The sequence below is a fragment of the Symphalangus syndactylus genome, chromosome 16 (assembly GCF_028878055.3).
Source record: "Symphalangus syndactylus isolate Jambi chromosome 16, NHGRI_mSymSyn1-v2.1_pri, whole genome shotgun sequence".
Lineage (NCBI taxonomy): Eukaryota > Metazoa > Chordata > Mammalia > Primates > Hylobatidae > Symphalangus > Symphalangus syndactylus.
Window position 1 is genome coordinate 23,407,797 of NC_072438.2, and position 23,778 is coordinate 23,431,574.

A 23,778-nucleotide genomic window follows, 5' to 3' on the forward strand; every position below is an offset into this window, starting at 1 on the left:
TTACAACAGAATGTACTACTGTAACATCCACCATGAAAACACTATAAACTCCAATTTGAAAAAAGGAAAAAACACACTACACTAAAAAGAATGATAATTGTATTGTATTGCCTTTCTCAGGATCCTATTGTTATTATTCTTACCTAAAGACCAATCTGAATGTCTTTAAACATAAAACGATTTAACAGAATAAGTTAAGGAAGTTTCATTTAAAACAAAACTAAGTACAGCAGACAAAAAGATATCAACTATAAGAATTTGTTACTCATGGTTCCTTGTTTAGGTATTATCCTAAATTCCTCCTTTAGCCAGACCCAGACACACACACACACACACACACACACACACACACACACACACGAAGATAAAATATTAAGGAGATAAAAATTACTTGAGCCCTACTCATTCTACTATAATTTTATTCCCAAGCCATTCTTTTGTTTCTGTGGCCCTCACTATCTAAATGTATACTATTTACTATGAAATTCTTAAATTTTTAATTTTTTAGTGATATACAATAATTATGCATATTTTGGGGGTACATGTGATACTTTGGCACCTGTATACAATGTGTGATGATTAAATCAAGGTAATTGGAACTGTGAAATCTTTAAGAAAGTTAAACATTCTATGAAAAACAGTAACTTCTTAGGACAAGTAAAAAGGCAGCTAAACCGAAAAAAGCACTGAAGTAAATGGCAGTTTAATCTTTAATAATCAACAGATATACTATCTGAAAAGGCTCAATATTTATAGCGTTAACTTTTCAATATGAAGGAAATCGACAGTCTTTGCTCTGGCTATCTTCAAGTATTGAGACAAATACACTGAATTTGTGAGAACCTTCAAAATTCTTACCCGGGTATTATGAATTAATTTTCTAGAACGAATAAACTGAGACTTCCTTAAGTTGCAATCTGAGCAAATATCTCATCTCCTTCAGGTCTTTACTCAAATTTCCCAAAGGACCTTAACTAATCGCTCAATTTAAAACTGCAATTTTAAATTCTTCTTGGCATGTTTTCCTTGTTTTATTTTTCTCTACAACACTTGTCACCATCTAATATGGAATATATTTTACCCGTATTTATTGTCTGCCTCCCGTCTCTAAATTTTAAGCTCAACGAGGGCCAGTTTTTTTTTTTTTTTTCCATTTTGTTCACCATTAGATCCTTCATACCTAAAACAATGCCTGCCACAGGTAAGCACATCACCAAATCTATCATAACTAGAATAGACCTTTTCCTTATATAGGACATTTTGAATCTTTATATCAAAATGTGGCACACCTGCGTTTCATAAAAATAAACTACTTCAGCTGCTGATACAACAATCTTTATACTTACACTGTTACTTTCCACGTGTCTTTTTTCCACATTTAGTTCTTTCGCCAGACCAAATTACTTTAAGCAGGTAACTTTATAAATAAAATTTCCTATAGTTTCAGTTTTACCAACTAGAAGAATGTCTCATCTGTTCATTTTTTACTATTTTACCATCTGTTAGTAATTATTATCTAGAATATCCAAGACAATTTGTTTTCCTCCTCATACTTCCAAATAGCATCTTTCTGCACAAGTATGACAGCATTTTTCCATCATGTACTTTAAATTAAAAATTATGTTTTCTAAATTCTCTCTCATTTGTGAGTTCTTTGGAGTAGAGATTAAGTCTTATCCACCCTTGAACTCCCCCAGTGTTTAATGAATGGCTACATTAGTTTTTGTAATCCCTTACCATTTACAAAGAATATTTATGTATATTACTTCTTACTTCTACAATAATCTTTTAGGCAAGTAGTAAGACTATTTACAAATGAGTAAGTCAACTCAACAGTTTCATCCTATTTCCCTCAAGCCACAGATGACTCAATAGATGCTGTGCAACTGATCACTTGAAGTGGTGCTAAAATCACATTGAAACTATAAAGCACTATAATAAATGTACATTATTTTCATAAGAAAAAAGTACCATTTTCTGATTTTTGATTTTAATATAAAAATAAGAGAAATAATCCTATGCACTCTTTAAAGTACTTCAAACAACTAATTTAAAATTTTATTATTATTCCTTCAAGTTTTAAAAAGTAGTAGGCTTAGAAACACCAGTTTCTTTACAAAACACAAAATACATAAATCTAATACCTAATAATTATAAGTACTTAATTATAAATTATTGAAACACTATGTAATAATTTTAATTTCAAACAAGCTTACCAGATTCATCTATGTCAGCATCTTCATCCCACTCATGAAAAGCACGACTTTCATCTTTCCTATTTTTCACCCATTCTTCATCAGGTTCAGTATCAAGTTCAGTTGCGGGACCACTATACCAGTCACCTACTCAATGAATAAACAAGTAAAAGGATCAAAATAATATCAGATTGTCTGCAATTACGAAAAACCACGCTATTTACTATAAAAATCTCTACACAGAGAAAACGCCTGAGCCCTAGGCAATAAGCAACTTTTTTTTTTTAATACTTTTAAGTTCTACGGTACATGTGCACAACGTGCAGGTTTGTTACATAGGTATATATGTGCCATGTTGGTTTGCTGCACCCATCAACTCATCATTTACATCAGGTATTTCTCCTAATGCTATCCCTCCCCCAGTCCCCTACCCCCCCGCCAACAGGACCTAGTGTGTGATGTTCCCCGCCCTGTGTACAAGTGTTCTCTTTGTTCAATTCCCACCTATGAGTGAGAACATATGGTGTTTGGTTCTGTCCTTGTGACAGTTTGCTAAGACTGATGGTTTCCACCTTCATCCATGTCCCTACAAAGGACATGAACTCATCTTTTTATGGCTGCATAGTATTCCATGGTGTATATGTGCCACATTTTCTTAATCCAGTCTATCATTGATGGACATCTGGATTGGTTCCAAGTCTTTGCTATTGTGAATAGTGCCACAATAAACATATGTGTGCATGTCTCTTTATAGTAGCATGATTTATAATCCTTTGGGTATACACCCAGTAATGGGATGGCTGGGTCAAATGGTATTTCTAGTTCTAGATCCCTGAGGAATCACCATACTGTCTTCCACATGGCTGAACTAATTTACACTCCCACCAACAGCGTAAAAGTGTTTGTATTTCTCCACATCCTCTCCAGCATCTGTTGTTTCCTGACTTTTTAATGATGGCCATTCTAACTTGTGTGAGATGGTATCTCATTATGGTTTTGATTTGCATTTCTCTGATGACCAGTGATGATGAGCATTTTTTCAAGTGTCTGTTGGCTGCATAAATGTCTTCTTTTGAGAAGTGTCTATTCATATCCTTCGCCCACTTTTTGATGGGTTTTTTTTTTCTTGTACATTTGTTTCAGTTCTTTGTAGATTCTGGATATTAGCCCTTTGTCAGATGGGTAGATGGCAAAAATTTTCTCTCATTCTGTAGGTTGCCTGTTCACTCTGATGGTAGTTTCTTTTGCCATGCAGAAGGCTTTAGTTTCATTAGATCCCATTTGTCAATATTGCCTTTTGTTGCCATTGCTTTTGGTGTTTTAGTCATGAAGTCCTTGTGCATGCCTATGTCCTGAATGGTATTGCCTAGGTTTTCTTCTAGGGTTTTTATGGTGTGAGGTCTAACATTTAAATATTTAATCCATCTTGAATTAATTTTTGTATAAGATGTAAGAAAGGGATCCAGTTTCAGCTTTCTACATATGGCTAGCCAGTTTTCCCAGCACCATTTATTACATAGGGAATCTTTTCCCTATTTCTTGCTTTTTCTCAGGTTTGTGAAAGAAGATGGTTGTAGATGTGTGGTGTCATTTCTGAGGCATCTGTTCTGTTGCATTGGTCTATACCTCTGTTTTGGTACCAGCACCATGCTGTTTTGGTTACTGTAGCCTTGTAGTGTAGTTTGAAGTCAGGTAGCATGATGCCTCCAGCTTTGTTCTTTTGGCTTAGGATTGTCTTGGCAATGCGGGCTCTTTTTTGGTTCCATGTGAACTTTAACATAGTTAAAGTAGTTTAACGTAGTTCTTCACAATTCTGTGAAGAAAGCCATTGGTAGCTTGATGGCAATGGCACTGAATCTATAAATTACCTTGGGCAGTATGGCCATTTTCACGATATTGATTCTTCCTATCCATGAACATGGAATGTTCTTCCATTTGTTTGTGTCCTCTTTTATTTTGTTGAGCAGTGGTTTGTAGTTCTCCTTGAAGAGGTCCTTCACATCCCTTGTAAGTTGTATTCCTAGGTATTTTATTCTCTTTGTAGCAATTGTGAATGGAAGTTCACTCATGATTTGAATCTCTGTCTGTTATTGCTGTATAAGAATGCTTGTGATTTTTGCACATTGATTTTGTATCCTGAGACTTTGCTGAACTTGCTTATCAGCTTAAGGAGATTTGGGGCTGAGACAATGGGGTTTTCCAAATATACAATCATGTCATCTGCAATCAGAGACAATCTGACTTTCTCTTTTCCTAACTGAATACCCTTTATTTCTTCCTCCTACCTGATTGCCCTGGCCAGAACTTCCAACACTAAGTGGAATAGGAGTGGTGAGAAAGAGCATCCTTGTCTTGTGCCGGTTTTCAAAGGGAACGCTTCCAGTTTTTGCCCAGGCAATGGGCAATTTTTTAGAAATATTTAATTATGGTTAAAAAAAGTTACACTGAAATAAGCAAAGGATTCCATTTCAGACACACTGAGAAGAACTATGACAGGTGGGTTCAACTAACAATAATAATCAATTAACCAATAGTTCATATTTTCCCAAAGTAAATCTTTCTCTTTCAAACTATGGAAACAGAACAATAACTACAAAAATGTATAGCGTCTGCTATGTACCTGCTATGTATCTACTCTCTATACAAAAAGTTTTTCAACTTTATCTTTTATAGAAATAAGCTTAATGATTATCAAGTCTTGCATAAAATTTTAGAAATCACGACGAGCAAACATTTTCCCCTGCTGTCGTTTCACACTGGTTCCCACAATAGCCTCATTATGATAACAGCTAATAAATAAAAGGAAGCAGGATTGTCTACTCTGTAGTCAACCAGTCAGCAGTTCAGAAGTAGATGAGAACAGAAGCAAAGGGAAAGATTAATGTAAAGCTAACTATAAATTTATAGATCCTGGAGAATGTACTGCAACTAAATTATATGATCATGAAATGAGATTATGCGGAATCAATTTACTGAACTCATTTTTTTGGAGACAGAGTCTCACTCTGCCGCCCAGGCTGGAGTGCAATGGCACAGTCTCCGCTCACTGCAAACTCTGCCTCCTGGACTCAAGTGATTCTTGTGCCTCAGCCTCCCAAGTAGCTGGGATAACAGGAATGCACCTCCACACTGGCTAATTTATTTTTATTTTTATTTGTATTTGTATTTTAGTAGACACAGGGTTTCACCTTGTTGCCCAGGGTGGTCTCGAACTCTTGAGCTCAGGCAATCTGCCTGCCTTGGCATCCCAAAGTGCTAGGAGATTACAGGCGTGAGCCACCGTGCCTGGCCAATTTACTGAACTCTTAACATTACATCTAAATTAAGGTTTCTCAACTTTGACAATACTGACATTTTGGGCTGGGTAGTTGTTTTTGGGTGCTGTCCTGTGGATTATAGGGTGCTTAGCAACAACCCTGGCCTCTACCCACTAGATGCCGGTATGATACCCAAAGATGGGGCAAACAAAAATGCCTCCAGATATTTCAAATATCCCCTGGAAGGGGGAAAAATCAATTTGATTGAGAACCACTCAAAGCAAATACTATAAACAAATAAAAACCGATTTCTATTGATTTTCTTTTTCTTTTTTTTTTTTTTTGAGAAGGAGTCTCGCTCTGTCACCCAGGCTGGAGTGCAGTGGCGCAATCTCGGCTCACTGCAAGCTCCGCCTCCCGAGTTCACGCCATTCTCCTGCCTCAGCCTCTCCGAGTAGCTGGGACTACAGGCGCCCGCCACCACGCCCGGCTAATTTTTTGTATTTTTAGTAGAGACGGGGTTTCACCATGGTCTCGATCTCCTGACCTTGTGATCCGCCCGTCTCGGCCTCCCAAAGTGCTGGGATTACAAGCGTGAGCCACCGCGCCCGGCTTTTTTTTTTTTTTTTCAAGACAGAGTCTTCCCTCTGTCATCCGGATTGGAGTACAGTGATGTGATCATGGCTCACTGCAGCCTCGACTTCCCATGCTCAAATGATCCTCCCCTCCACCTCAGCCTCTCAAGTAACTGGGATTACAGGCATGTGCCACCACGTTTGATTAATTTTTTTTATTTTTTGTTTTGTTTTTTTTTTGAGACGGAGTCTCACTCTGTTGCCCAGGCTGGAGTGCAATGGCACATATCGGCTCACTGCAACCTCTGCCTCCCGGGTTCAAGCAATTCTCCCTGCCTCAGCCTCCCAAGTAGCTGGGATTACAGGTGCCTGCCACCACACCTGGCTAATTTTTGTATTTTTAGTAGAGACAGGGTTTCACCATGTTGGCCAGGCTGGTCTCAAACTCCTGAACTCAGGTGATCCGCCCACCTCAGCTTCCCAAAGTGCTGGGATTACAGGTGTGAGCCACTGTGCCCGGCCATTTTTTTTATTTTTTTTAGTAAAGATGAGGTCTCTGTATGTTGCTCAGGCTTCTTGGAACTTTTTGTTTAAACATATTAATAACAGAAAAAAGCAGTATATTTGAGATTTAGGTGAATTCATGAAAGCACAGCATTATCACATTTGACATTCCTATCAAATCATGACATAATTCTTAAAAATTAAAAATAGCCAGAGAAAATATTTTCTGCATCCATGTTTGTCGTTTTACTAAATATTTCATTATCCTACAACTAACAGAAAAAATTATCCCACATAACAACTCTAATTATTTAGATGATATAAGTCTACCTAATATTCCAAATAGCTTCATTCAAAAAAATATCTAACAGCTTATTTTAAAAGTACTATACGTGGCCAGGCACGGTGGCTCAAGCCTGTAATCCCAGCACTTTGGGAGGCCGAGACGGGTGGATCACCTGAGGTCAGGAGTTCGAGACCAGCCTGACCAACATGGTGAAACCCTGTCTCTACTAAAAATACAAAAAATTAGCCGGGCATGGTGGCAGGCGCCTGTAATCACAGCTAATCGGGAGGCTGAGGCAGGAGAATCACTTGAACCTGGAAGGTGGAGGTTGCAGTGATCCAAGATCGTGCCACTGAGCTACAGCCTAGGCGAGAGTAAAACCCCGTCTCAAAAAAAAAAAAAAAAAAAGTGCTATACGTTATTGTAATGAATAAAATTGCTTTTAAATCAGACTCACAATTTAAATCAGACATAAAGTCATAAACAGAAAATTTTTAAAAATTATGTGAATTTGGAAGCTAATATTCCCCTGGGTCGGGTATGGTGGCTCATGTCTGCAATTACAGCACTTTGGGAGGCCGAGGCAGGTGGATCACTAGAGGTCAGGAGTTCGAGACCAGCCTGATCAACATGGTGAAACCCCATCTCTACTAAAAATACAAAATTAGCCAGGAGTGGTGGTGCACGCCTGTAATCCCAGCTACTTGGAAGGCTGAGGCAGGAGAATTGCTTGAACCTGGGAGGCAGAGGTTGCAGTGACCCAATATCACGCCATTGCGCCCTTGCCTGAGCAACATGAGCGAAACTCTGTCTCAAAAAAAAAAAAAAAAAAAACCTCACCTAGCAGAAATTGTTTTAATTCAGTCACAGAAAAAATGTATGCTATATTAGTTGTATTTAACCCATAACTGCATTATATGTTGATGAAAAGAAAATTTTCTTTAACTGTTCACATGTGAAAGTAATTTACTATAATGATATTAATATGAAACTGTGATTCAGAGAATGTGGCATTACCAATCAAATAAAGATAGGTCAAAGACAAAAACAGATTCACAATTATTTTGAGCCATCACCAAAATGGAGCCATAATGGTATATCACCCTTAAATTTTATAGAATTTATTCTGTATTTTTAAAATAGTCATATAATTATTATCAAACACAATTATTTAAAGCAGTTTTGAAAGCTAATTTAATTTTTAACTTTTAATTCTGAAAAACAGTCAAAAGCAGAAAGAACTAGTATAATGAATCCCCATGTATCTATCACTTATCTTCAATAATTATCAATATTTTGTCAATCTTTTTGCATCCCCTCCCACAAATATATTTTCCTAATTTTTAATTACAGACATCATTATAATTTACCCATGAACTTCAGCATTGCTAGTTTTTCAAAAATATATACCACCAACACATCATCTAACTATAAAATCTACTTTTTGATCGACCTCTCAGAGTTTCTCTCTCTGGCCTTGCTCATTAATGTAAATGAATATTCATCTAGAAAAATACATGAAAATATTTTAAAAACCCATTTACCTACCTCTGGCCCAATGAACAGGGTAAAGATGTTTCCAAAGCGATCCAGTTTTTGTCAGCTGAGACCATTTCATGCTTACTTGACTGCATCGACATAACTCTTGAGGATTAAGATAGCTGAAAATTGACAGCATTACCTCAGGAGGAAGATGGGTTATACCTGTGGAGTGTTCTGACACTTCTGCTTCTGAAATAAAAAAGAAAAACTTTACCAGTAAAGGCTAAAGAGCAAATGCAATAAGAAATTACAATTACATTTCTATAAACACAATCCAGTGCCTGAAGTCAATTCCTTCCTGCTTGCAAGATGTGAAAATGAAATAACATGTATTAGAGGTAACATGGGGATGTTAAACTTGTGAAGAACCAATAGGGTTAAACTATCATGGCCCAAATCATACTTCATCAGTGGGAGCTACAATAATGAACACAGAATTAACTTCCTCTTACAAAGGCATCACAGAAAAAACAATACTCACTTTGTAACATTAAGTAGCATCACTTAAAAAAGGAACCAAACAGGTTATACGGCTTTAAATCAACAAGTATAGAGTCAGCCAGATTATGAGACCTCCAAGGCGTTTTTAATGACACACACAAATCTCATGACCTTTTCCATTTATGCATTATGACTCCTGTCAATAATCTTCCTTGTAGTCCCTCTTTGATTTTCACATTTCATACAAGAGGTCTGCGAAATCTGACTGCCTTAACCTAGAGGTGCTTTAAACTACTTCAATTATTTATGTCACAGGTGAGATGACAAAATGTAAGTATTTCTGATGTTGTTTCACACTGATAAGGAATCTTTTGTCAGCAACTATTGCGGGAAGTACTTATGGATGTATAAACCTATAATGTATTATTTCAGTAATAATTTCCAAAATAAAAATGAAAATGAGGTGTTATAATAAAAAACATAAAAGATTCATCATTGGCCGGGCGCAGTGGCTCACGCTTGTAATCCCAGCACTTTGGGAGGCCGAGGCGGGCGGATCATGAGGTCAGGAGATCGAGACCACGGTGAAACCCCGTCTCTACTAAAAAAATACAAAAAATTAGCCGGGCGTGGTCGTGGGCGCCTGTAGTCCCAGCTACTCAGAGAGGCTGAGGCAGGAGAATGGCATGAACCTGGGAGGCGGAGCTTGCAGCGAGCTGAGATTGCGCCACTGCACTCCAGCCTGGGCCACAGAGCAAGACTCCGTCTCAAAAAAAAAAAAAAAAAAAAAAAGATTCATCATTAAAGTCCTATGAAGAATTTGAGTACTTTATATATCTGATTTGTTTCACAAAGCAACTTAAATATAGAAATGCTATGATCACATTCTTTAAACTACCACTTTTAAAATGCCAAATATTTTAAATATAATACAGCTACAATTTGCTTTGAAGGAGTGGGAAAATAAAATGTAATAAGTGTGATGCTTTTAAATCCCATGTTATAATTACAATTAAACCAGATACAACAAGTCTTAGCTGGGTATCTAAAGCACAAGTTACATTTCAGAGTAAGGCATACAAGCTTTATGGGATTAATTATAGCTTAACTTGTAAAATTATTTTAGTTTCAACATGCATTTCACCTACTTTGTTAAATAAAAATAAAAGGACCAATTTCAAAAAACTCCAAGCTATTTTAACAGAAATCCCACTGCTGCCACTAATCTTGAAGAAGCAAAGCTACTGAACATAAATAATTACTGAGGAAGTAGTTTTTTTTTTTTAAAAAAAAGGCAGCATGTTTTATTTGCATTTCTCGTTTGTATTCTCAGAGTAACAATACAGAAAAACTCTGCCTCTAGTACTCATTCCTCTGAATATTACTGGATACAAGCTGAAAAAATGATACACAGGAAAGGATGAAAATAACCTATAAACATAATTAATTTTGAAAACCAATGAAAAAACACAAGGAAAGAGAAAAGCAGCCACTATGGTCAATAAAGCTCAGGAAGCAGGATGATATGGCAAAAGTGCTCTGTGTAATGGTAGTTTTCAACAATTTTGACTGATCAATTTTGAGCGGGCCAGTGCTCTGTACTGGTAGTTTTCAATAATTTTGATTCATTAATATATAAATTTATTCAAGAAACACTACACTGAATATGTCCCAAGTATATGTTAAATTATCATACACAACACTAAATTCTAAAATGAGAACCATCGTCTTCAATTAAATTGATACATGAAAATAACACCTTTAACTGACCACAGTGCAGGCCTAACTTGAATTATTTCTCAACCAAAATCTACAGTTCATATCAGTAAGATGTCAATGACCTTATAACTAATAAATTGTTCTTTATATATATGAATCTCACCTTTATCTGACTTTTCATCCACGGAATATTTAAAAAACTTCTGTCGCTCTTCAGCATGATTCCATAGGCTAAGACCTCTAAGGAGTTCCGCAGTATCCTTCTGAGAGCAGTGTTGCGCAATCACTTTCTTTTTAATATCCTTAAGCTCTTCATAGGTAAAATATTCCATTAACATGGGCTGAAAAACCTGAATTAAACAAAATATTCATGAGGAAAGATGCTTAATTCGTGTTGATTTACTCTACACCCTTTTAAATTATTAATGGCTCGAATGTTGTATTATGACCATATATCTCAAAAAGATAAAAATTTTAGTTGTTACCACTGAGTTAGTTTATCTAAAAATTGCAGAGAAGAGTATATCAAGAAGATCCTGGCCAGGCACGGTGGCTAACGCCTGTAATCCCAGCACTTTGGGAAGCCGAGGCGGGTAGGTCACCTGAGGTCGGGAGTTCGAGACCAATCTGACCAACATAGAGAAACGTCATCTCTACTAAAAATACAAAAGTAGCCGGGTGTGGTGGTGCATGCCTATAATCCCAGCTACTCAAGAGACTGAGGCAAGGAGAATCGCTTGCACCCGGGAGGCAGAGGTTGCGGCGAGCTGATATCGCACCATTGCACTCTAGCCTGGGCAACAAGAGCAACACTCTGTCTCAAAAAAAATAAATAAATAAAATAAATCCTTCTTGTTATGGTTCCCCAGCTAGTAAATCAATCCAAAACAATTTTAAAGCATGAGGACCAGAAGGCTTTCCTTCATAGAATTTGTCAAACACTCTTAATCATTCTGTTAGATGTTTAGGTCAGTTAACTGCCTTCTGGTACTAGAGTAACTGAACTCTACTCAGACAGAGCCTCTGGCTCACATGAGAGTAGTACCCAGTGTACTGGAACCATTAAAAGTCAGAACTCTACTGAGACACCTAACTTTTCAATATTGTTTCTGGATTTTGGAAATGTTCCCTCAAATCATTATTTTAGAACAGTGGTTCCTACAAGAATTATCTATGGAGATTTCTTCTGCTAAACAGATGCTTAGTCTCAACCTCCAATTTACAGAATTAAATCTTTAGAGGTTGGAAACAAGGCTTTTTTTGTTTTGTTTTCACTTCCACAGATAATTGTAATGGATATCATACAGTTAAAAAACACGAGTCAGTCTAGAAATTCAGTGGTTTCAACACTGGCTGTATATTACAACGAGTTGGGGGCCCTGAAAAAATACCCAGGTCAATGCATGTCCTCTGATTTAACTCTGATGTAATTTGTCTGGAAAGCGCTTAAAATACTGTTGGGGTTTCTTTTGTTTGTTTAAATATCAATTTGATTATAAGGTGAAGCTATAGTTGAGAATCACTATAATAACTGATTTACAGCTGAACAGGTATTCAGTTCCTCATAAAATAATTTATCTATTTCGTACTGTGATATTCACCCTGTATTAGAGACAGAAGAAAAAGGGAAAACATTTTGCCCATTCATTCAATGATACCCTAATACATGTATAGTAAGTAGGCTTAAGATAATAAATGTTTTTGTTTGTTTGGAGACACAGTCTTGCTCTGTCACCCAGGCTGAAGTGCCATGGCGCAATCATGGCTCACTGCAGTCTCAACCTCTTGGGCTCAAGCAATCCTCTCACTTCAAGCTCCCAAGCAGCTGAGATGACAGGCACATGCCACCATGCCCAGCTGATTTTTTTAATTTTTAGCAGAGACGAGGTCTTGCTATTTTTCCCAGGCTGGTCTTGAACTCGTAAGCTCAAGCAATCCTCTCTCCTGCCTCAGCTTCCCCAGTGCTGGGATTATAGACGTGAACCACCACGCTCAGCCAAGACTAATAAATTTAAAGTCACCATTTAAATACTAAAGTACACTACTGAAAAAAAAAAAAAAAAAACATGAAAAAATCTTTAAACATAGCATGAAAAAGTAAAAAAATATTTAAAAGTTTAAAGAATCCTCTAAAGGTTCTGAAAAGACATTAGGGTAGCATAAGTTATTAACATTTAAGACAGAGCCATTTACAAAAAAGAAAATTAATATTTCCTGAGTAAATTAATTAAATCATCTATTCAATGAAAAGCAACAACCTTTCTGAGAAAACAAATGTTTTTTTTTTCCTTGGGTTTTCTTTTTTCCCAAAATGAACTGGGTTCTTCTCTCCATCAACCAGATACATCTTCCTATGCATTATTTTGAAGAGTCTCTAAAGCAAAATAGTATTTTAAGAATGTTATAAATCTAAATCACAAGAGGGAAAAATTATGCTTACCTCCTCTTCCTCTTTCATGTGAGGAAGAAAATCTCTTGTAAAAGCCTCCAATCTCTCTTTCAGTTGTTTTGCATAATTTAGCTGTTCATATTCATTCTGGAAACCAAAAAAAAAAAAATATTTTTATAAAAGTTTTGCTTCATTAATTATGTCTGGTTCCAGGAAGCTAGTTTAAAATGTGACATAAAACCTCCGGAAAAAAAATAGACAAAATTGCAAAGTGGTCTCTGTACTTTTAGCATAAAAGGTATCTGTAAAACAGTAAGCTTTGAATTACTTTAGTAATGTATGTAACCCCATATTTTTAAAATATCATAAAAAGTCTAAAAATAGCAAGTATCTGCCCATAACTTTTATTGATTTGATTTCTAATTATACATTTATATAATTTCTATGTCAGTTCTCTTAATATATCTCCAAGCCTAATGGACTGTATCATTACAGAATCCCTTTATGGTCATCTAGTGTCTCCTCCACTAAAAAATTCAGAATATAGTTGACCCTTGAACAACACAGGTTTGAACTGTGCAAGTTCACTTAAATACTGATTTTCTTCTGCCTCTCCCACCCCTGCAACAGCAAGACCAACCCCACCTCTTCTTCCTCCTCAGCCTACTCAATGTGAAGACAATGAGGATAAAGGCATTTATGATGATCCACTTCCACTTAATAGTGAATATGTTTTTTTCTTCCATATGATGTTCTTAGTAACATTTTCTTTTCTCTAGCTTACCTTATTGTAAGAATCCAGTATACATATTTTACATATAACATATGAAATAATTGTTAATCGATTGTTTTATGTTAACGGTAAGGCTTCCAGTCAACAATAGTAGGCTGTAAGTAAAGTTTTGAGAGATTCAAACATTATACATGGATTTTCAACAGCACAGGGTGTTGGCAACCCAATCCCCATGTTGTTCAAGGGTCAACTGTACCTGTTAACATTATCCTGCCAGGCACAGTGGCTCACGCCTGTAATCCCACCACTTTGGGAGGCAGAGGCAGGCAGATCACCTGAGGTCAGGAGTTCAAGACCAGCCAGCCCAATGTGGCGAAACCCTGTCTCTACTAAAAACACGAAAATTAGCCAGGTATAATGATGGGCACCTGTAATCCCAGCTACTCAAGAGGCTGAAGCACAGAAAACTGCTTGAACCTGGGAAAAGGAGGTTGCAGTGAGCCGAGATTGCACCACCGCACCTCAGCATGGGTGACAGAGCAAGACTCTGTCTCCAAAAAAAAAAAAAAAAAAAAAAAAAAGAAATTATTTGATGTAAGGTCACATATATCAACACTTCTAAAGGCAAGGTGAGCCGAGATTGCACCACTGCACCTCAGCATGGGTGACAGAGCAAGACTGTGTCTCAAAAAAAAAAAAAGAAATTATTTGATGTAAGGTCATATATATCAACACTTCTAAAGGCAAGGTGCTCACTATATCTTGAAGTAACTCATTCTAATTCTGGGCAATTCTAAGGAGCTATAAAGTTCCTCCTCATAACCTAAAATCACATTTCCCCACTTCTGTATCAGCCCTCTCAAAGCATGTGGAAAATTTATAAAATAATGAAAACTTTTTTTTTTTTTGAGACAAGTCTTGCTCTGTTGCCCAGGCTGGAATGCAGTGGTGCAATCTCAGCTCACTGCAACCTCAGGTTTAAGCGATTCTTCCACCTCAGCCTCCTGAGTAGCTGGGACTACAGGTGCACATCACAACTCCCAGCTAATTTTTTTGGTATTTTTAGTAGAGATGGGGTTTCACCACATTGGCCAGGCTGGTCTCAAACTCCTGACCTCAAGTGATCTACCCGCCTCAGCCTCCCAAAGTGCTGGAATTACAGGGATGAGCCACCATGCCCAGCCTATGAAAACTTCTAAAATATGAAAATATTTTATCTCTGTTAAGTCTTCTCTGGTCTCTTTTTCCAGAACTAATTTATTCAACTGCTTCCCAATATTCAATCTAATGTCCTGTTCTCTTAATGATTTTACACATTTTCCCTAAGCATATCCACATGGCTTCCATTCCTACTTATATGCTAATAATAACTATCAAATTTGCTTTTTCATACTGGGTCATTCTTCTGACCATGAAACCCATCTTTACCACCTTCTATTAATAAATGCCCATCTGGATTACACAAGCAGTTCAAACCTAATCTGTCAAGAATGAATCTTTTTATTTCCTGACCCTCTTCTATATACTCTAGAAAGTCAGGTTGAATCCTCATTTTTATTTCTTTCCTCTTCTTTCCTCCTCCCTTTAAGTATAATCACTACATTCTACCAATTTTATTTCCTATATAATTCTCGTCTGATCCCCTCCCCTTTATTTCAACTAGTCATGACTTTAGTTCAGATTTATTGAAGGTATATTCACGTGGCAATACATAATATGATACAAAATTCAAAGAATATAAAAGAATATTCAATAAAGTAAATCTCCCTTCTATTAATATTACTATCTAGTACCCTACCCCAACCAAACCTCCCACACCTCCCCACCAAGTAGCTACTAAGTATTCTTCCAGAAACTATTAGAATAATTTTTTAACGGTCTTCCTCCTTTAGTCTTTTCTTTATCTTTAATTCATCCTCCCTAAGCTGTAGAACAGCCTTTCCAGAACATAAATCTCCAGGTGAAGAGCGCATGGTGGCTTAACAGAGTTGTAACTTAAGCTTACGCTTCACCAAGCCAAAAGGGAAATAAACTAAGATCAAATTTCAAAATCCTATAATATATAAATGTAATTAAGAAGAAAGTCTCTCTGCATCATTATCCTAAACTATACCCAGTAGTATCTTTAGCTCACTGCAACCTCCGCCTCCCAGGTTCAAGCAATTCTCCTGCCTCAGCTGGGATTACAGGTGCCTGCCACTATGTCTGGCTAATTTTTATATTTTTAGTAGAGACAGGTTTTCACTATGTTGGCCAGGCTGGTCTAGAACTCCTGACCTCAAGTAATCCACTAGCCTCGGCCTCCCAAAGTGCTGGGACTACAGGTGTGAGCCACCGCACACTGCACCTGGCTGGTATTCAATTCTAAAACAAGTAAAATTTATAAAATTAAAGTGTTTATTCATTCTAAGTAATAATTATACCTTTGGTCACCATTAACTGGATAGCTTTCCTTTAAGAATTCAGCAAATGTTAACAGAATGTAAAAATTTTATAATTAAAACTTCAACTTACAAAAAACAGCTTTCAGACTTGGTGAGTAGCATTCATTATAAAATTTTATTAAACAGTAATAAAGAGGTAACTGACGAAGACTCTCACCAAACCTGAGTCAGGCTCCTCTGGGCCCTCTTCTCAACTTAGGCCTGACCTTATACTCTGTTCTTGTCCGGCTTAGTCCAGTTTCAGCAAAAATCCTGCTGAATTGGTTTAGTGAAAATCTCTCAGCCTTAGTATCTGATCTGCATCTACACCTGATCAAACTACTGATCCTTCAATATGTTATTATCCTCCTGCCTTCAGCAAGAATTTTATAGTTAGTCTAGCAAGAATCCCCTTGGCCTTGATGTTTCCTCAGTAGTTTTCCATCCACTCTTCCCACTTTGCCCCTTGGATATAAATCCCTACTTGTCCTTACTGTATTCAGTGTTGGGCCTGATCTCTCTCTATTACTGCAAACTCCCCACTGCAGTAGTTCTTTTTAAATAGTCTTCCTTGCCATTTTTAACAAGTGACAAAATAATTTTTTTCAACATTACATCCTTTACTATAAAACAGTGACAAGTTTTGCCAATGACATACCAGAAGATGGCACAAGTTTTGACAGCTGAATATCCATTTTTGCAACTTACCTTAACGTTCTTCAGTCCCTTTTCAAAGAGACTAAGCATCTCAGAGAGTTTATTGTCAGAATGTACATTATAAATGGTCTGGCTGCGTTGTTGAAGCAAACCAATAATGTATTCATTTTCAATCTGCTCATGCATTTTGAACTCCTTGAAAGTAGCATACAAAGACTGCAGAAGAGCACGGAAATCGTTGTTGTTGGAAAAATTGGTTTTAGAAAGCTGAATAAAAATTTAAAAAGAAAAGTGTAATAAATACGTGCAAATATGCACAAATAAAAAATATTCAAATACATCCCTATTCACTTTTGCACACAGCATACTTCCTTTACACTTGGTTAAAGTACAAATAAAAGAAATTCATAAATTAACAAGTTATAATGGTATAATAAAAAGTGCACTAGGCCAGGAAGATGTTGGTTTGCATTCTGGAGGGCTTGGTGATACAGAAAAATGATATGTGCGCAAATCACGGTTTCTTTAAATAGAAGAGATTAAACCAAGCCCCTTCTAAACCTAAAATTTCATTACTCTATATGTATGCTAAATACAGGCAGGCAGAAATTTTAAAGAGGGAAACTTGATTAGGTTAAATACAACAGACAGGTAGATGAAAGGGGAAAAGCTACTAACACCATACCTCCTAGACTTGCTTTCTGAAGTATCTAGTATTCCTAAAATGGAATATAATCTAAGCTGTCTTATTACCTGTTATCAGCAGGAATGACAGTCTGATGACAGACCATCAAAACAGATGACATACAAGCTCCTAAAACAAAATCATTCCTACTATACATAACAGAATTAACTATCTTCTATAAAAAGTAGTGTGGATTATGCATTTTAAGAGTCATAGTGAACCCGTTATAAAGTCAGATTCTCTAGGATGGGATACCAGTTCTACCATTATTTAACTGTGTAACCCTGGGTAAGTTACTTTTCTTTCTTTCTTTTTTTTTGAGACGGAGTCTTGCTTTGTCACCCAGGCTAGAGTGCAGTGGCATGATCTCAGCTCACTGCAGACTCTGCCTGCTGGGTTCAAGCGATTCTCCTGCCTCAGCCTCCCGAGTAGCTGGGATTACAGGTGCTCGCCACCACGTCCGGCTAATTTTTGTATTTTTTAGCAGAGACGGGGTTTCACCATCTTGGCCAGGCTGGTCTTGAACTCCTGACCTCATGATCCACCCGCCTCGGCCTCCCAAAGCTGGGATTACAGGCATGAGCTACCACGCCCAGCCTACTTTTCTTTCTTAATGTGTTAGTTTAATCTTGATGTTAAATGGATATAATAAAACATCTGTATTTCACATGGTTGTTGGTACTCAATAAACATTAGCTATTATCATTTTGAAAATTAAATATTCATTTTTTATAAATTCATACTTTTTTTACTCTATACAAATATTTACTGAGTAGCTATTATGAGGTAGGCACTGTTCTTTGGTACCTGGAATATATCAATGAACAAAACAAAGATTTCTTGCCTTTATGGAGTTTCAATTCCAGTGAAGGTAAATAAGACAATGAACAGTTAACTACAATACACAAGTAAATAATCTAGAGCAAGAATTGGCAACTTTTCTATAAAAGGACAGATAACAAATATTTTAACTTTTGCAGGCCATGTGGTCTGTAGCAATTATTTACCTCAGCAGTTGTAGCACAAAAGTAGTCATAGACAATATGTAAATGAATGACTGTAGCTGTATTTCCATAAAACTTTATAAACACTGAAATTCAAATTTCATATAATTTTTCACATGTCACAAAATATTATTCTTCTTTTGATTTTTTCCAACCATTTAAAAATGTGAAAGTGATGCTTGGCTCTTAAGCCACACAAAAAACACAAGTAAGACAGATTTGGTTAAATACATATTATAGATTTTTTTTAAATCATAAGAAACGCCCCACAAGATTACAATAAAATCCATTAGTGGCTAATCTCTGCAAATACTATCATGTATCATTTTTTGGAAAAAAAAAAAAGGCAAACTTAAAAATAGCCTTAGTAGAAGCAGAGTACAAATCAAAAGAAACCATTAATGCTACATATTATTTTTTATTATTATTATACTTTAAGTTTTAGGTACATATGCACAACGTGCAGGTTTGTTACATATGTATACATGTGCCATGTTGGTGTGCTGCAACTATTAACCCGTCATCTAACATAAGGTATATCTCCCAATGCTATCCCTCCCCCCTCCCCCCACCCCACAACAGGTCCCGGTGTGTGATGTTCCCCTTCCCACATCCATGTGTTCTCATTGTTCAATTCCCACTTATGAGTGAGAACATGCGGTGTTTGGTTTTTTTGTCTTTGCGATAGTTTGCTGAGAATGATGGTTTCCAGCTTCTAGATATTAGTTTTTTAATGGCAAAAAGTAAACACCGTCAGCCTCCATGGGGATGCAGAAACCACAGATTCAACCAACTGTGGATTGAAAAAGGCTGAGCATGGTGGCTCACACCTGTAATCCCAGCACTTTGAGAGGCTGAGGTGAGTGGATTACCTGAGTCAGGAGTTCAAGACCAGCCTGACCAACATGGCAAAACCCCATCTCTACTAAAAACACAAAAATTAGCAGGGAGTGGTGGTGTGTACCTGTAGTCCCAGCTACTCGGCAGGCTGGGACAGGAGAATCACTTGAACCCAAGAGGCAGAGGTTGCAGTGAACCGAGATCATGCCACTGCACTCCAGCCTGGGCGACAAAGCAAGACTCCGTCTCAAAAAAAAAAAAGAAAATATTGAAAAAAATAAAAATTAAAAATAACAATAAAAAACAATATAACAACTACATACATAGCATTTTCACTGTATTATGTATTATAAGTAATCTAAAGATGATTTAAAGCGTATGGGAAGATATGTGTAAGTTACATGCAAATACTATGCTATTTTATCTAAGGGACTTGAGCATCTATGGAGTTTGGTATCCATGGGTGTCCTGAAAACAATCTCCCACAAAATAGGAGGATACCAAGGGAAGACTGTAATGCCCTAACATGAGTTAAGAAAAATAGTATCTTAAACGACATACAGGGAATTTTGCATATATTCTCATTAGACTATTAGAAATTCTTTTAGATCTAATAACACATTAAGGTAAAGATTAGTTTCATGCCACAAACTGACAGTCAAATTAACTATAGTAACTATATAAAGAGACTCAAATTACAGATAGAATCTATATCCAGCTAATCTAGCACAGTAGTTAAAAGCACTGACTCTAGGGCAAGATTGCCTAGGGGTAAATCCATTCTACCAGCAAGTCATTACATTTCTTTGTACCTCAGTTTCTTCATCTGTAAAACAGGGCTAATAACATTAACTACCTCATAGAGTTCTTGTGAGAATTTTTTTGAGACAGGGTCTTGCTCTGTCGCCCAGGCTGCAGTGCAGTGGCATGATCATAGCTCACTGCAACCTCAAACTCCTGGGCTCAAGTGATCCTCCTGCTGGCCTCAGCCTTCCAAATAGCTGGAACTACAGGTGTGGTGCGCACCACACCCAGTTACTTTTTTATTTTTTAGAGACCGGGTCTCACTATGTTGGCCAAGCTGGTCTTAAAGTCCTGGCTTCAAGCGATCCTCCTGACTCAGCATCCTGAGTTGCTGAGATTATAGGCACAAGCCACTGCACCTGGCTACCTGTGATAATTTAATAAGTTAATATAAAGAACACAGAATGTAAGCCCTACCTAGGCATCTGTAAGCCTTATTTAGTAGGCTTTTCTGTTATTAATTCTGTATTCAGACCAAAATAAAATATCATTACAAAGAAACTGGTACAGCCATTATGGAAAACAGTATGGAAATTCCTCAAAAAATTAAAAATGTAATTTTCATAAGTTCCAGCAATCCCATTCCTGAGTATATGTTCAAAGTAAATAAAATTAGGATCTCTAAGAGATATCTGCACTCCCATGTTCAATGCAGCATTATTCATAATAGCCAAGATATGAAGCCAACCTGAGTGCTTGTCCACAAATGAGTAAAGAAAATGTGATATATACAATAAAATATTATTCAGTCATAAAAAAGGAAATCCTGTCATTTGCAACAACATAGATGAACCTGGAAAACAGATAAGTGAAATAAGCCACATACAGAGAGATAAATAATGTATGATCTCACTATATATGGAATCTAAAGTAGAACTCATAGAAGCAGAGAGTATGAAAGGTGGTTGTCAGGGGGCAGGGGATGGAGAAAATGGGGAGATGCTGAACAAAGAACACTAACTTTCAGTTCTAAGATGAGTATGTTCTGGGGATATAAGGTACAGTATGGTGACTATAGCTAATAATACTGTATTATGTACTTGAAATTTGCTGAGAGTACATCCTATGTGTCCTTACCACTCCCATACAAAGGGTAATCATTTGTGGTGATGGATGTGTTAATTTGATTTTGGTAATCATTATACAATGTACATGTATATCAAACCATCGCATTGTACACCTTGAATATATACAATTTTTATTTGTCAATTGTACCTCAATAAAGCTGGGAAAAAGTGATCAACAGATCAAGTTAAATTCTTGGTGGAGAATACAAAATATTTTGTACAACAGGTTGAAGAAATAAGATTTCTATCTATATTAAATCCTCAACATGTTTGTTGATTTGATGAAGTGAAAACAAAGCCAAAAAAAAAAAAAAAAGAGCAACAGAGAGAAAAGTCCTTAAAGATACTACCCAACTCAGTTTTTCTCCACATGCAAAGTGCAAATGTTTTTAACCTGGTACCTAAAGTTACTAAATTTAGCAGTTAGAAGAATAACTAGGGCCAGGCACGGTGGTTCACGCCTGTAATCCCAGCACTTTGGGAGGCCGAGGCAGGTGGATCACGAGGTCAAGAGATCTAGGCCAACATGGTGAAACCCCATCTCTGCTAACCTCTACTAAAACTACAAAAATTAGCTGGGCGTGGTTGGCACACACCTGTAGTCCCAGCTACTCAGGAGGCTGAGGCAGAAGAATTGCTTGAATCCAGGAGGCAGAGGTTGCAGTGAGCCAAGATCACACCACTGCACTCCAGCCTGGAGACAGAGCGAGACTACATCTCAAAAAAAAAAAAAAAAAAAAAGAATAAACAGAATATACACAATTTAACTTTTTTGAAATCTGTTTATATAAATAGTTTTTAAAATTGTTTGCCTTCACATATAGACTTTACGGAGAAAAAAAACCTGGACACTAATAATTTCTAGGACATACGGAAGCCAATGATGTGTGAGAAATTACTGTAGTGTTTTTATATATTTAATTCTTAAAACAATCTAAAAAGTAGATATTAAAATCCTCATTTTACAGACTAACAGAGGCTCAGGAGGAAAATTTACCCCGCATCGTACAACTAGTGAACAACAAAACCGAGACCAAGTCCCTAAAACTCTTAACACCTACGACTTTTCTACATACACAATGTTAGTCCCATTAATAAAGCTATCTTTTCAGATCCAAGAGAGTAAATTGTCAGAAAGAACACTTGCTCTAAAGCAACAGTTCTCACCAAGGCAGTAATTTTGCCACCCCACTACCCATCCCCCAGAGATAAAAGGCAAGATCTGGAGCCAGTTTTGGCTGTCACCACTGGAAATGTACTACTGACACCTAGTGGATAAAACCCAGAGATGTGGCTAAACATCCTACAACGCACAGGACAGCCCCCATAAAAAAGAAATCATCTGCCTCAAAATGTCAATAATGCTCTGGTTAAGAAATGTTGCTCTAGAAAACCGTTTTTCAAATACTGTTAACCATGACCTTTAGTATGAAATATAGTGCAATCCAGATTCACACGCATCACAAACACTTCAAACAAATTTCAGGGAACAGTATTTCCCTCTCTAATCTGTGATGTACTCTAATATTTACTTTTCGGTTAAAATTTTTAATGCTTTTTGGACCCACAAAAGAGATTTATGACCTACTACTAATAGGTCACAGAACACATTTTGAAGAGCACTCTTCTACAGTAAAATATAAAGGTTCCTAGTGACCTATAAAGTTATATACGCTGAAGCCTCACAAATTCAAGAACTTATATATATAAAAGGACACAGATAATTAACAAATAGTAACATGATATCTTCCACATTTTAAAAGGATTTATAACTGCCTTTTTTTTTTTTTGAGACAGAGTCTCGCTCTGTCGCCCAGGCTGGAGTGCAATGACGTGATCTCAGCTCACTGAAACCTCTGCCTCCCGATTCTAGCCATTCTGCCTTAGCCTCCTGAGTAGCTGGGATTACAGGACCCCACCACCATGCCCAGCTAATTTTTGTATTTTTAGTAGAGATGAGGTTTCACCATCCTGGCCAGGCTGGTCTTGAACTGCTGACCTCATGATCCACCTGCCTCGGCCTCCCAAAGTGCTGGGATACAGGCGTGAGCCACTGCACCCAATCTACAACTGACTTTCTGTCTCATTCTACAGTGATAAATCAAGTATTACAGCCTGGTTTCAAACTGATTCTCAAAAGTGGTATGTCACTTAAAGACGATACAGTACATTCAAAAATAGATAAGAAAACGGCATAACAAAAACACATATATTATTCCCCCAAATACATTTTTACTTTGTCTACTCACTCAGACAATGCTTTAATTTAATCAAGGGAGACTTATACTCAGTGAAGAAACCTTAGTAAGTATCCGATCAAATTTACATATGGAAAAAATGATGACCCACAGGTAAACTGTTTTGCATAAAATCACAGAGCTACCAATAAGTAGCAGAACTAGTAAGGTAATGCAAAACCCATGGGCTTCCGAAGGCAAAAAAAATCCTAAGATTAAAATTCAGGCTCTACTAAATACTAGTTGAATGAGTTGGGTAAGTTACTTAACCACTAAGACTGTTTCCTCAACTTTAAATGAAGGATAATATTTGGCTTACGTAGTTCGTGGAGATTAAAAGAAACAATGTAGACATGTAGTAAGAACTCATTAAATTCCCTTTTCCTTCTTCCACAGGTCTCAATTCAATATTTTCTCCAC

General features: G+C 36.9%; 1 protein-coding gene across 3 annotated transcripts in view; it reads right to left on the reverse strand.

The window, feature by feature from the left end:
• Positions 1-23,778, reverse strand: part of FBXL5 (F-box and leucine rich repeat protein 5) — a 49,920-nt gene that overhangs the window by 21,870 nt on the left and 4,272 nt on the right. The window contains exons 2-6 of one of the 3 annotated variants that reach the window (XM_055246507.2): positions 16,773-16,988; positions 12,960-13,055; positions 10,683-10,869; positions 8,366-8,548; positions 2,217-2,342 (exon numbers count right to left, since the gene is read on the reverse strand). In XM_055246507.2, the coding sequence (XP_055102482.1) occupies positions 2,217-2,342; positions 8,366-8,548; positions 10,683-10,869; positions 12,960-13,055; positions 16,773-16,988 (808 nt within the window). The remainder of the gene's footprint in view (positions 1-2,216; positions 2,343-8,365; positions 8,549-10,682; positions 10,870-12,959; positions 13,056-16,772; positions 16,989-23,778) is intronic. The other 2 variants (XM_055246509.2, XM_055246508.2) reach the window with 2 other exon arrangements.